The 13338-nt window shown below is 50.0% G+C and overlaps 1 protein-coding gene and 1 long non-coding RNA gene across 3 annotated transcripts in view; one reads left to right on the top strand and one right to left on the bottom strand.

The window, feature by feature from the left end:
- Window positions 1–13338, top strand: part of polrmt (polymerase (RNA) mitochondrial (DNA directed)) — a 48471-nt gene that overhangs the window by 13461 nt on the left and 21672 nt on the right. For both annotated transcript variants that reach the window (XM_075485118.1, XM_075485119.1), the window contains 6 exons: window positions 150–317; window positions 6852–7022; window positions 8579–8818; window positions 10549–11334; window positions 11566–11688; window positions 12360–12482. In XM_075485118.1, coding sequence (XP_075341233.1) covers window positions 150–317; window positions 6852–7022; window positions 8579–8818; window positions 10549–11334; window positions 11566–11688; window positions 12360–12482 — 1611 coding nt within the window. The remainder of the gene's footprint in view (window positions 1–149; window positions 318–6851; window positions 7023–8578; window positions 8819–10548; window positions 11335–11565; window positions 11689–12359; window positions 12483–13338) is intronic.
- Window positions 6695–12579, bottom strand: LOC142400321 (uncharacterized). The gene is made up of 5 exons (XR_012772924.1): window positions 12273–12579; window positions 11116–11235; window positions 10523–10808; window positions 8702–8863; window positions 6695–8614 (listed from the first exon to the last, which is right to left on the bottom strand). It is a non-coding gene; the product is annotated as an uncharacterized LOC142400321 (long non-coding RNA).

Raw genomic sequence — 13338 nt, 5'->3', positions numbered from 1 at the left:
AAATGGGCCTCCATTTGGATTATTCATTGTGTGATAAAAGGGAGAAAAAAAACTGTAGGATTGTTCATTTAGTTTTCTTCCATTTCAGACTTTGTACTTTTGCCTCTGTCATACATGAGATGGATGACTTCCAGTCTATTGTTTTTCAGAGGGAGCTGCTGGCCGAGCATCGGGCACAGTGGCAGAAGATCCTCCTCCAAGCCCTGAGGGAGGGCAAAATGATCCTGGCCAACACCAGCACCAAGGACTACAAGCTTAACCTTTATCCCCATCTCTGCCTGCTGGAGGATAGGGAGTATGTTGACATTATGATACAGGTAATACACGTCGCCTAGGTCAACCCACTACTCAGCAAAACTGCCAGACCAAGAAGTAACAAAGAGTTCTCTGCCTTCTACTGAAATATATTTGATAGATGGCAGGTTTATTTTACTACATTATGCCAAAGTTGTGCAGTGCTGTCACTGTTCATCTTTTTTCTCTTTTCTGGGAATTGCTTTAGTGTAATTTGATGCAACCAGTCTGGGAAAACCACATAACACAAATCAGATAGCTGACAGTGACAACAGCTGGCAAAACATCAGTTTTTTTTTTTTACAGCAAAGCAGAACATGCTTTGATTAGATTGCTTTGCTGTCAACACTGACAACTACACGGGGTATGATGTTGATTCTGAGTGGGCAATTTTCCCCATGATTCCTCAAATGAAAAAGCGGGTTTTCAGGCGTCACTCGTGTTTCTGTGTCTCTTGACTCTTTGAACTGTGTTCTATTTCATCCTTACTGACCGCCAGAGGCGGTGCTTTCAAGCACTGAATGATAAATCTCGCGCATGCGCAGGTCGAGTGTTTATACCAACAAAGTCACTCGTGACCCTCTGCTGACCCCGGAGAGCCTATATCTTCCGGTAACATCAGCAGATCAGTTCCTTTTCATCTTCTCGCTCGCAGGTATTACCGCGTCTGCATACGAGACGAATTTCCAAACCATAGTATTACTTCATTGTTCGCTGCTGGTGGTCTCGCAACGTTCCGTCGAAGCTGCGAGCTACTCGCCCTTCAGAGACCGCAACGAACTCCGCCGAGAGGTCTGTAACCTTTTTTTTCCTCGGCTGATGAAGTTTACTGCCAGCTGTTACAAGCGCCGGTCTAGGCAGCGGGCTCGCACGTGAGTAACAGTTTGTTTATAGTTACGTTGTTGGTGAAGGCTAGGTGTTTGCTAGCCCTCTCCCGGCATCTGTAACCTGCCTATGTTAAGCGGCCAACTCGGTTGTGCCGGTTCTTTGAGTTTGTTGCTGCTATTCTTCTGCCCCTCTCCTGGTGGAAGGCGGCGTTTGCGCCCCCCGCTCCCAGCTCAGGTGGCCTATAGTGGTTGCCGGTGAAGGCACCGTTTGCGGCTCCCTCTCCCGGCATCCACCTATAGCTAATAGAACTTGCACTAGCCCCTCTCCCGGCGACGGCGGCGCGTGCGCCCCCCGCTCCCGGCATAGGTGGCCTATAGTGGTTGTCGGCGAAGGCACCGTTTGCGGCTCCCTCTCCCGGCATCCACCTATAGATAAGTGTATAAATACAGCAATAGCCCCTCTCCTGGTGTAAGGCGGCGTGTGCGCCCCCCGCTCCCAGCATAGGCGGCCTATAGTGGTTGTCGGTGAAGGCACCGTTTGCGGCTCCCGCTCCCGGCATCCACCTATAGATAAGTGTTTAAATAAACAATTGCCCCTCTCCTGGTGTAAGGCGGCGTGTGCGCCCCCCGCTCCCAGAACAGGCGGCCTATAGTTGATTGTCGGTGAAGGCACCGTTTGCGGCTCCCTCTCCCAGCATTTATCTATAGATAAGTAGAAAAATTTTCTTTTGAAAAAAAAAAAAAAAGAAAACTTAACTAGCCCCTTTCCCGGGGCCTATAGTTGGTTGTCGGTGAAGGCACCATTTGCGGCTCCCTCTCTCAGCATTCATCTATAGCTAAGAAGAAGAAATATATAAATAAGGATTTGTAAATACATACTATCGTCAAATATACTGTGTGTGTGTGTGTGTGTGTGTGTGTGTATATATATATATATATATATATATATATATATATATATATATATATATATATATATATATAGATAGATAGATAGAGCCGGTGGTCCCGACATGGATCACAACCACTCCTGCTCGGCCTGTATGGCTCCTCTACAGCTTGAGGATGGCCATGATCTGTGTCCTTCGTGCCTTGGCCTCGGACATCTGAGGCAGGGTCTCTCAGACGAGTCCTGCATGAATTGTGGTATCTTGCCTCATGCTGTCAGAGCTGCAAGGCTGTCCGAGGTAGAACGCCTGTTGGGCCCTCCCTTGTCTCCCCAGTTGACCCCTGACCAGCGGCTGGCCCCGTCTCGGTCTAGCCGACCACGGCGTCGGCCTGCTGGGACTGCAGGCCCCACCTCCGGGAAGAGGGCTAAGGGGTCCGGGCTCACTTCTAGAGTGGATGAGCTGACAGCGGAGCTTGACAGCATCAAGTCCCTCCTCCTGGCTCTCCAGCCTGGGGCTGGGGCAACCCAGCCAGGTGCCCTTATTCCTCCGACGGCCTCCTTCGGTCCGGAGGAGGATGCGTTTTCCATAGCTGCTTCGGCTACTATGTTTCAGGACTACATGTAGGGCGTGCTCCTGGGAGACGAAGCCTCCCGTCCATCTGCAGCGGGCTCCCTTTCTTCAGCCCGTAGCTCTGCGGGTGGTAGTGAGGAATGCTCTATGGGAGCCACCATTCGTACAGCTCTGGCCAGGCTGCAGCTGGACGTGGCGCAGGCTCAGCCAGCTTCGGCCAGTGCCTTTTTCAGGCGCTCCTCACCCCCCGCTGAACTAATTGTGCCTCCATCAGAGGAGTATCTGAGGGAGTTGCAGACATTCTGGAGGGACCCTAGGGCCCCTACCCGTCCGACAGCTGATGCTCGGACCCTGGCAGCCATGCAGGACGCATCCAAGTACGGCCTGGATCGCATGCCAGCGGTTGAGCCCACTATAGCCGCCCTGATCGTCTCACCCGATGAGGCTCTGAGACAGGAGGCGAGGTGTCCTCGCCCCCAGTGCCGGGTTATGGATGATTTACTGTCGAGGGCCTATGATGCGGGGGCACGCATGGCTCGCATGGGTAATTCCATGTCCCACCTGCTGCTCGCCCTGTCATCATCCCTGCAGGAGACTGAGCTGGACACTTCTGTCCACAGTGTTACTGACGCCTCTCTACAGGCCTTTGCACTGATGTCTAGGGAGTTGGGACGGGTAATGGCAACTCTCGTTCAGGCTCGCCGCCAGGTCTGGTTGGCGCAGTCCCCTCTCTTGGAGTCCTTTAGAAGAACCCTCCGCAGTGTTCCAGTGGAACCGGGGGAGCTGTTTGGTTCCGCGGCTCTGGAAGCCCTCGAGCGCACGGTCCAGGCTGGTAGGACCCGACAGCAGCTGTCTGAGCTTCACAGAAGCGCGCCGCCTCCTGGCAACCCTAGGGGCCGCCCAGCTGCACCACAGCGCAGCACCCGCTCACGGACCAGGGGCCTCCCTGGGCCCCAGCACCCACGCCCACAGCCTGCTCAGAGCCGGGCGCAGACCTTTCGGGCGCCGGAGCAACTGCCCCCTGGGAAACCTCAGGTCTCACGTACTGCCCGTCGTGCCCCTGGAGCCTCTAGAGGTCGGGGGGCCCGACGCTGAGGCCACGGGGCCGACCGTCGGCTTTTTTTCCCGGCAGCAGCTCAGCTACTGGGCTGCTTCCACCAGGGACCCATGGGTTCTTTCCACCTTGACCCACGGGTACAAACTTCAGTTCCGACGTCGGCCCCCGACCCATGGCCGAGTCAGGATGACTGTCATCCGCGACCCGGCGAAAGCCCGAGCCCTCGCCCAGGGGCTGTTCGTCCTCCTGGGCAAGGGTGCCATCGAACCGGTAGATCCCCTGTTGCACCCCGGGGGGTTCTACTCGACTTACTTTCTGGTAACAAAGAAAGATGGCGGATTCCGACCTATCCTCGACCTCAGGGACCTCAACAGGTTCCTGAAGGTCTTGAGGTTCCGTATGTTGACCACTGCAGAGGTTCTGCGTACGGTCTCCAGAGGGGAGTGGTTTACCTCAATAGACCTGGAGGATGCCTACTTTCACGTTCCTGTGGCGCCACACCATCGGCAGTTTCTGCGATTCGCCTTTCAGGGGCGTCATTTCCAGTTCAGGGTGCTCCCGTTTGGTCTCTCCCTCTCTCCAGGGGTGTTCACCAGGTGTGTGACGGCAGCCCTCTCACACCTACAGTCGCGGGGCATGGAGATCTTGCCGTATCTGGACGACTGGCTCGTCTGTGCGCCGTCCCAGTCTCAGGTGGCCCTCGACACGACGTGTCTTCTTTCCCATGTGGCCCGTTTGGGCCTCAGGGTGAATTTTACAAAGAGTGGCCTGGTCCCATCACAGAGCACAGTTTTTCTTGGGGTGACCCTCAATGCGGTCACCATGACGGCCTGCCCGTCGCCACGGCAGGTGGACGACATCCTCCGCCACCTCCTCCCGTTTCGGGAAGGCAGGCGGTTCCACTACGTGGAGTTCTTACGCGTCCTGAGGAAACTGACAGCTGCGGCTGCCGTGGTCCCCCTAGGATTGCTGTCGCTGCGTCCCCTCCAGAGGTGGTTGCACAGCTTTCACCTGGACGCCAAGAGACACCGGCACAGGAGGCTCAGGGTTTCCCGTCGTTGTCTTCTTGCCCTGGCCCCGTGGAGGAAGCGTTCGTTTCTCCTCCAGGGCATGCCCATGGGCTCCGTTGCATCCTGTCGGGAGACAGTCACGACGGACGCCTCCCTCTCGGGGTGGGGAGCCGTGTGGCAGAACCCTTTCTTGAGGGGCCGACATGTACTCGTGCGGTCGGACAATGTTTCGGCCGTCTCCCACATAAACCACCAAGGTGGCACCAGGTCTGCACTGCTGCTGCAGGCATCCCGGGACCTCCTGCTGTGGGCAGCACCACGCTTAGCCAGCCTAAGGGCAATGTATTTGCCCGGGGAACGCAACCAGACGGCGGACTTGCTCTCCCGTTGCAAGCCTCTGCCGGGGGAGTGGCAGCTTCATCCGGAGGTGGTGCTCAATATCTGGACCACCTTCGGCAGAGCAAACGTGGACCTCTTTGCCTCAGAAGAGTCGACCCATTGCCCCCTCTGGTTCTCCCGGACAGAGGAGAGCAGTCCCCTGGGCGAGGATGCTCTGGCCCACGACTGGCCAGAGGTTCTCCTCTATGCTTTCCCGCCGATCCCTCTGATAGTCCCTACGCTACAGAGGGTCCTCCAGCAGGGCCACAGGCTGCTGTTGGTAGCCCCCTTTTGGCCAGGGAGGACGTGGTTTCCACTGCTGCACAGGCTCTGCAGCGGTTCCCCGTGGCGCCTCCCCGACAGGAGGGATCTCCTGTCTCAGTGGCAGGGTCAGATCTGGCATCCCAACCCGCTGCTGACTGAGTGCTCTGGCGATGTCTGCCATACCATCCTAAACGCGAGGGTGCTTTCTACCCGGGCGCTTTATGAACAAAGGTGGCGGCTGTTCGCTACATGGTGCTTGGACAGGGGTGAGGACCCTGTGCACTGTCCTGTCCCTAGGATTCTGGAGTTCCTCCAGTCACTCCTGGATGGCGGCCGGTCCCCCGCTACCCTGAGGGTGTATGTGGCGGCCATTTCCTCTCGGCATGCTCGAGTGGATAAAGGCACGGTGGGGAGCCACAGGTTGGTGTCCCTTTTCCTGAAAGGTGCGCGGCGGTTGCGCCCCCCACGAGTGCGGCGCACCCCGCCATGGGATCTGCACCTAGTGCTCGGCGCTCTGTGCTCGCCTCCCTTTGAACCCCTTGCTCAGGCAGGGCTGAGGTGGGTCTCCGCTAAGACTGCCTTTCTCCTCGCTATCGCATCAGCGAAGCGCGTCGGGGAGCTGCATGCTCTGTCGGTGAGCGACTCCTGCATGAGGTGGAACTCGGATGGCTCGGGGGTTTCACTTTGGCCAAACTCCGCCTTTCTCCCGAAGGTACTGTCTTCATCGAACCTCAACAGACCTGGCACAGTTTGTTCCCCCGGAGGGGGAGGACAGGTTACGCCTACTGTGCCCTGTGCGGGCTCTGAGAGCCTACGTGGCCGCGACTGCCGGTATCAGGCAGTCGGACCAGCTCTTCCTCTGCTATGGTGGCCCTCGGAGGGGCTGTGCGCTCTCTAAACAGCGACTGTCCCACTGGGTGGTGGACGCCATCACCCAGGCATATAAGGGAAGTGGGCTCCCCCCGCCACCTGGGGTGAGCTGCCACTCCACCAGAGCTGTTTCGACATCATGGGCAGCCCTACGGGGCGTTCCCCTGGAGGACATATGCGAGGCAGCGTCATGGGCGTCACCGAGTACCTTCTCCAGGTTCTATCGAGTGAATGTTGCCACTCCCCACCCGTTGGCTGTGGTCCTGCTGCCCGACTCTGCTGCTTCCTCTCAGTAACGTGAGTAGGATCTGGATTCCTCGTGACTTTGCTGGTATGAGTCATCCAGTGCTTGAAAGCACCGCCTCTGGCGGTCAGTAAGGAATAAATAGAACGAAAGTTACGTATGTAACTACGGTTCTATGAATCCTGGATGACCGCCAGAGCGTTCTGTCACTCAGAATCCTTGTGTACTCGCGAAAAGATTCTGTAGGAACTGATCTGCTGATGTTACCGGAAGATATAGGCTCTCCGGGGTCAGCAGAGGGTCACGAGTGACTTTGTTGGTATAAACACTCGACCTGCGCATGCGCGAGATGTATCATTCAGTGCTTGAAAGCACCGCCTCTGGCGGTCATCCAGGATTCATAGAACCGTAGTTACATACGTAACTTTCGTTTTTACTCTTGTCCAGAGTGTCGCCAACCTGCCTCCTAGTGGAGAGTCACTGAAGACTTTGGCGAGCGATCTGGGGAACAGGGTCTACACCAAGTACTCTGTGCAACAGAAGCACCGGAACCAGACAGTGGAAAAGCTGGGAAGCATTTATAACGCTTACACCGAGCTGCTGGCCAAAGATACGAAGGTAAAAAATAAAAATGGGATAACATAACATCTTACTGGTTGTATATAGATCCACAGCGGAGTTTGGATTTTTCATGCCCCGTCTCCACATAAACGTGGTCTAAAACACAAACCAAATAATTAATCAAAGAGAGTCCGTTGTTTTTAAACCAATGGGATGACCATAAGGGTTCAGTGGATGTTCTGTTATATTTAGAGACCATCCATCCATCCATCTGTTTTCTATACACGCTTAATCCAATTTGGGGTTGCGAGGGGGCTGCGGCCTATCCCAGCTGTCTTTGGGCAGGAGGCAGGGTACACCCTGCACAGGACGTCAATCCATCACGGGCCACACAGAGACCAATGGGACACACAACCATGCACGCTCACACTCACTCCCAGGGACAATTTAGAGTCACCAGTTAACCTAAGACGCATGTTTCTTGGACGGTGGGAGGAAGCCGGAGTACCTGGAGAGAACCCACGCATACACGGAGAGAACTATTTAGAGACCAGGGATATAAAAAAGTCTCGACGTCATCACATCTTTATGATGAGCTGTAGGTGCTCATCTGGCTGGGAAATGCTACAAAAGCATGTCTAATGAATTTGGACTCCACTAATCCGTGGTCAAACATAGTTGCAGTTCACCTTATTTAACATGGTCCAGGTTCTCCAAAGTGCTTTACACGTTTCTCATTCACACAGACACTCATACAGCACTTCTTAACGTGCACTTTATATACAATATTTAGTGCTTTGTCTTTATGATTAAACACTGATGAACATATTTGGGACAATGTGGGGTTTAGTGTTTTGTCCGAGAACACTTTAACATGTGTACACGTGGGGAGTGAGCCTCCAAACTTCCAGTAGGAAGGAGACCCCACCAGCTCCCCCACAGCTGCCTATCATGAATAAACCATCAGCAGAGCACTGAATAATATGTCTGTGTCGGCTTGTAGAGCTTTTCTGACAGAATGTTGGGTGTATATTTATGCAGAAACACCTTTAGTCTAGTCTAGTCTTTCTAGTTTTCCTTAATTGCATTACATTGCTAACAACTGAAATGAGAGTTTTATTCATTTTTTTCACTTAAGTCAAAATACTTTGCTATGTTGAGTGTGACTGTCTCCGCATCTTAGATTTTCTGTTATCAGCTGAACAAGGAGCTTTGTTTTCCAGTCGGTGCCACTGACTCAGTGTGTTGATGGCTGCAGGACACTGGGGGAAATGCTCATGTGATCAAGATCATAATGAGGAAGAGCTTGCTGGGCTGCACATGTCAGTTAGACTAGAAGCTACTGACGATGTTTGTTTTATGTGAGGTATTTTATGTGCAGCCCTTAAAATGATGTCACTTTTGATGCTTTTTTTTTACGACACCTCATCTGAATTCTCCCTTTACATGTTTAAATCGTCATAAATCAGTTTTAAAGCTAAACCTCCAAAAAACAAAGCTGACCGAACTACCTGTCACTTAAGGTCAGTCTTATTCCTATAGACTATTTTAACCGGTTTAAAGTAGAAAACTTAATCTAAGCAGCTGTTGTTCACTGCTGTTGTTTTCTTCAGGTGTGTAACGTCCTTCCAAGGGAGCATTGGTGGAACCTGGAGATGGAGCAAAGTTCAGGACCCACGCTACAGGGGGGCGAAACAAGCTGGCCATACATAGTAACTCTGGAGCTGGGCACCTACTTGGTGGATATGATGGTGAAGAACCTCAAAATCAACAGCGATATCCTGAACCCAGCTTACGACAGAAAGCTCATCCCCATCCTCTACCACATGTACACCTTTCGCAGCACCCGCCAGGTACAGTGGAAGAGGAAGTCTTTGCGGGTGCTCTGTGGGAGATTCCTGCAGGGATATGATAGAAGCACATGATTAGATAAGCCGAAGCCGGTGCAGATTCTTGCCTCCACAGGAGAGTTGAGACTCCTCATCGAGGTCCTTTGGGTCTTCTTGGCCTTTCTGATAAATCCATCCAGATCTCTTTATGATTGAATTCGCCTTTTACGGACTGGTAACAGGATTTCGGAGCATTAGCCTTGACCAAAAAAAAAGATCCTTTCAACTTGACGTGGAAAAAATTGTCTAGGGTTGTTGTTAAGAGGATCTTCTGTAAACTAGCCTCAAATGTATTTGGAAGGATGAAATATAGAAAAATAAAACAACAAATCTCCTCCCTTTGAGGACACACCATAAGTAAAATCAATTGATAGTCATCGCGACTTCTCGATGACGATACACAATTGGTCTGAGTGTGATTAGTCTGTTTAAATGTTTGAGTGTGTTAAGTTTAAGCAGCTGAGCAGTTGAGCCCTTCCTTAGTATGTAAAAAGCTAAAGAGGAGTGGAAACAAAAAGAACTACCTTTAAAGACTCTCGACCTTTGCTCCGGTCACAAAGATTGTTCTAGAGCCTGTTACCTTGAACACTTGAACGCCCTTTTATCCGGTGAGAAACTGATTTCTAAAGACCTTTTTCCCCCGGTGTGAATTGGCAGCGGTAACGGCGGAGTAAGATGAATAGGTTCCAGGCTAATCCCTTTTTTTTTTTTTCTTAGTGTCCCCTTAATTGGTTCGCTGATTTACTGCCATGGAAGCCTCCAGGAGGGTGAGGTGACCATGTTCGGAGAAACGGACAAAAAGACGGACAGCGAGGCGAATTGTTTGAAAGAGGCACACTGTAGCAGAATGTAATTCCTGTGTAATTTCTATCTTTATTTAATGCCTCTCGTTCTTAAAAGCCCTCCTTTATGTGATGGTTAGCCCATCAGGGGGGATCCTAATGATTTTACAGCACAGCAGGAAAGGCTGACTCATTGGAGCAATGCTAAGGTGTTTCTGTCAGATTACTGTCAACAAATGATGGTCTCTATGTACGGTCCGACGTGCTTTAAGAGTCTTTAGTTAACAGTAGACCAAAATGTGTCATTAAAATTAGACCCCTGGTCACATGTCTGGAAACAGACGTCTTAATGTGTTGCTGGCATGATTTTACAAATAGGATTAACTACTCCGTAAGTATTAATCTTGAACTGATTTACATAGTATGCCGAGCAAGTACTTTCCATGACATTAGCTGTTTTTTTTTCTCTTCCAAATGAGTCAAAATCTTCAAAATAAAATGAGAATATACGTACATTTCTATCCATTACAATTATACTGTTGTTGTTTCATCAAGTGAACTGGTGCGTAGCTCCAACTTTCTATTGCAGATGTGGCAACTAAAAGACGCGTAGTTAAAGGAACAGTAATCAGAAACGTGAATAAATTTGATGCTAAGCCTGGCGACAGAGAGCACAATCTGCAGTGGAAATTGAGACTGTTGAACTTGAATTACAACTACAAACGTTTTTTTACATTGTACGTAGTAACAGGCTTTTGTACTGCTTTTGTGTGTTAATCCCTCATTGTGATACTTGTATATTTATTTTTGCTAGTCTTTGATATTTCCGTTGAAGTGTTTTTCATGCACAAATTGAAAATGTGCATAAAAACGACATGATGCTCACGCGGTTGTTGTTGTTTTATCTTCCAGGTTGGATTCATCAAGCCCCACCCCATCCTGACTCAGATGCAGCAGGAAGCTATGGAGAACACGCTGACCTTTGACTCCTATGTGATGCCGATGCTGTGCCCTCCAGTGCCTTGGACTTCCGTCAGGTTTGGAGCCTACCTGCTAACGCCGGCCAAACTGATGCGCACAGTGGACGGGGCCACCCAGCACGAGCGGTTATTGGAGGAATGTCAAAATCTTCACGCAGTCTTTGACTCACTTAACCAGCTTGGTAACTGTGCCTGGAAGATAAATAAACCATTGTTAGACATTATCATCTCAATCTTTAATGATCGGGGGAGTGATAAGCTGGACATCCCTCCACCTATGTCAGAAGCCCCCAAAATACAACACTTCAGCCCTCACGACCCCACCTACACAGCTAGCGAAAAGGCCCACATGAAAAGACAGGTGATTGACGCCAAAAAGAAATGCAGCGAGATGCACAGCTTGCGTATGGACGCTCTCTATAAACTCTCCATCGCTCACCACGTGCGAGATGAGATCTTCTGGTTCCCTCACAACATGGACTTTAGGGGACGCACTTACCCGTGTCCTCCATACTTTAATCACCTGGGAAGTGATGTTACAAGGGCGATGCTTGTGTTTGCGGAGGGGAAGCCCCTGGGTCCCAAAGGCCTGGACTGGCTAAAGATCCACTTAGTCAATCTGACAGGGTTAAAGAAGAGAAGCTCATTACAGGGACGGCTGGAATACGCCAACAGCATTATGGAGGACATTCTGGATTCTGCAGACAACCCTCTAAATGTGAGTCTGTCTTTACGGAACCACAGCTCCACAAAACATGTCACATTGCTGCTTTTTAGTTTGGATGAAAGTTAGCCTCTTTGATTACTAAAATATATATTTTATAAGACTTAAATTCATTGTCTGAGCCTATAAAAAACATAAATGTAAGAATATCAATACGGGAAGAGGGCGGAGCTCTTCTGGAAGTGTTTGTTAGCAGCAGAATGTGCTTGTGTTTGTCTTTCTCAGGGTAAGAAGTGGTGGATGGATGCAGATGAGCCGTGGCAGGCGCTGGCCTGCTGCATGGAGATAGCCAACGCAGTGAGGTCACCTGATCCGACACGGTTCATCTCCCATTTTCCTATTCACCAGGTACCGTAAAAGAGTTGAAGAATAATTGATCTTTTCAAAGATTTCCATCGCAATCTCTCAGTATGCCATCAACATTCTCAGGTGCATCACTTTTAATTCAGATGGAACTAACAAGGTTATTTAGAAGCAGCTGTCCTCAGTTCTTTGCTGATCGGACCACTCTTAGTCTGCTGTGATAGTTCAGGTTAACAGCCTTCTGGGAAAGAAATGTGCCGTTGTATGTGTGTTTTTTTTTTTTTTTTGTGCTATTTTGGGGGTAATATCCAAGTTAACAAGCCTTCCCAGCCATCTGGGTCCATGTGTTTTGTCATCTGCCATCAACTTTCAGCCCTTATCTCTCAGACATTTTGACATAACCCACACTGAATGCTGACATTTGACACATTGCCTTTTCTTACGCAGACCAAAGCAGCAGAAAAATCCCATAGATTAGTGTCAGTCGGAAACAAAGATTTACAAAACTATTTACGTAGATATTTGAGATGATTTCTTTCAGTGAGTATTGTTAAGTTGGCACACATAATTGAAAATTGCCATTAGAAATCGCACCGATAATGGCAGAGGAAAGGTTCATGCTTACTCACCCGCAGCCAGTATCTATTGGATTTTTTTTAAGTCCTTCTGCCATTCTAATCTTTTCTTTTTTGTCCCTCTCTCCACCTTTCTCTCAGGACGGCTCTTGTAATGGTCTCCAGCACTACGCTGCTCTAGGCAGAGATGTTATCGGTGCCACTTCAGTCAACCTTATGCCCTGTGACGTGCCCCAGGATGTGTACAGCGGGGTAGCACAGCAGGTGGGCACTAGTGGGCTTTTCTTTTTTTTTTTTTTCAGAGTTTTGTTCCCATCTTTGAACTGCAAAGACTTGCTCTTAAACAACCTGACTGTGGTAGATTTCAGTTGCAAGGCACGTGGCTGTTGCTCAGCTGTTAATATTCAGATGACTCACTGACTCCCGTGGTGAGTGACAGGCTGAGCGCAGAGGGTATATTTTAAGTTTCTCAGTTTAGGACTTGCATTCAAAAGTGCTTAACTTACCGTGCTCTGCCTCAAAGTGCAGAGATGAAAGACGGCTTCTCGTGTTTAAAGGCTCAAAGGGTGTGCGCATATAAGGCATGAAAGGACCCGGTTTGCATAAACAGTTAGGTTGTGACGTTCCGATGTTCCAGTACAGGAGGACCTGGAGTGAAGTGAACTGAGGACAACATTCCAAGGGCAGTGACTGTAACTGCAGAGTGTGTGGTGTCATTGTCAGTTGGCTTCAGGACTCTTTCTCCCTGTGGTTTGTTTACCTCTGGGCATTACAGTTATTATTAGATGATACCCGAGATGATAATAAATCTTGTTCGTTCACAAGGATAAAGCTGTACGCTCAGTAACTGGCAAAAGCAATGTTATTTGAAACTTAAAATGAGAGCTAAGGCTATCGGGTTATAAATCCATTAATTGGGTTCTCTGCCTTGAACTTGTCAGACATCAGGATTGGCTACTTTTCCAATTTAATATAGAAGCATTCTGAATATTTGAGGGTTTAGAACTGTTGGTTCACGCTAAACTATGTTCATATTTAAGTGTGTTCTTCCATGTTGAATATTGAATATGTTCATCAGATGCTCATCAGGCAGATTTATGCTGTCGGCGGGTTTTAAGTA

Source organism: Odontesthes bonariensis, chromosome 15 (assembly GCF_027942865.1).
Source record: "Odontesthes bonariensis isolate fOdoBon6 chromosome 15, fOdoBon6.hap1, whole genome shotgun sequence".
Classification (NCBI taxonomy): Eukaryota; Metazoa; Chordata; class Actinopteri; order Atheriniformes; family Atherinopsidae; genus Odontesthes; species Odontesthes bonariensis.
This window is presented reverse-complemented; position numbering and strand designations above follow the sequence as displayed.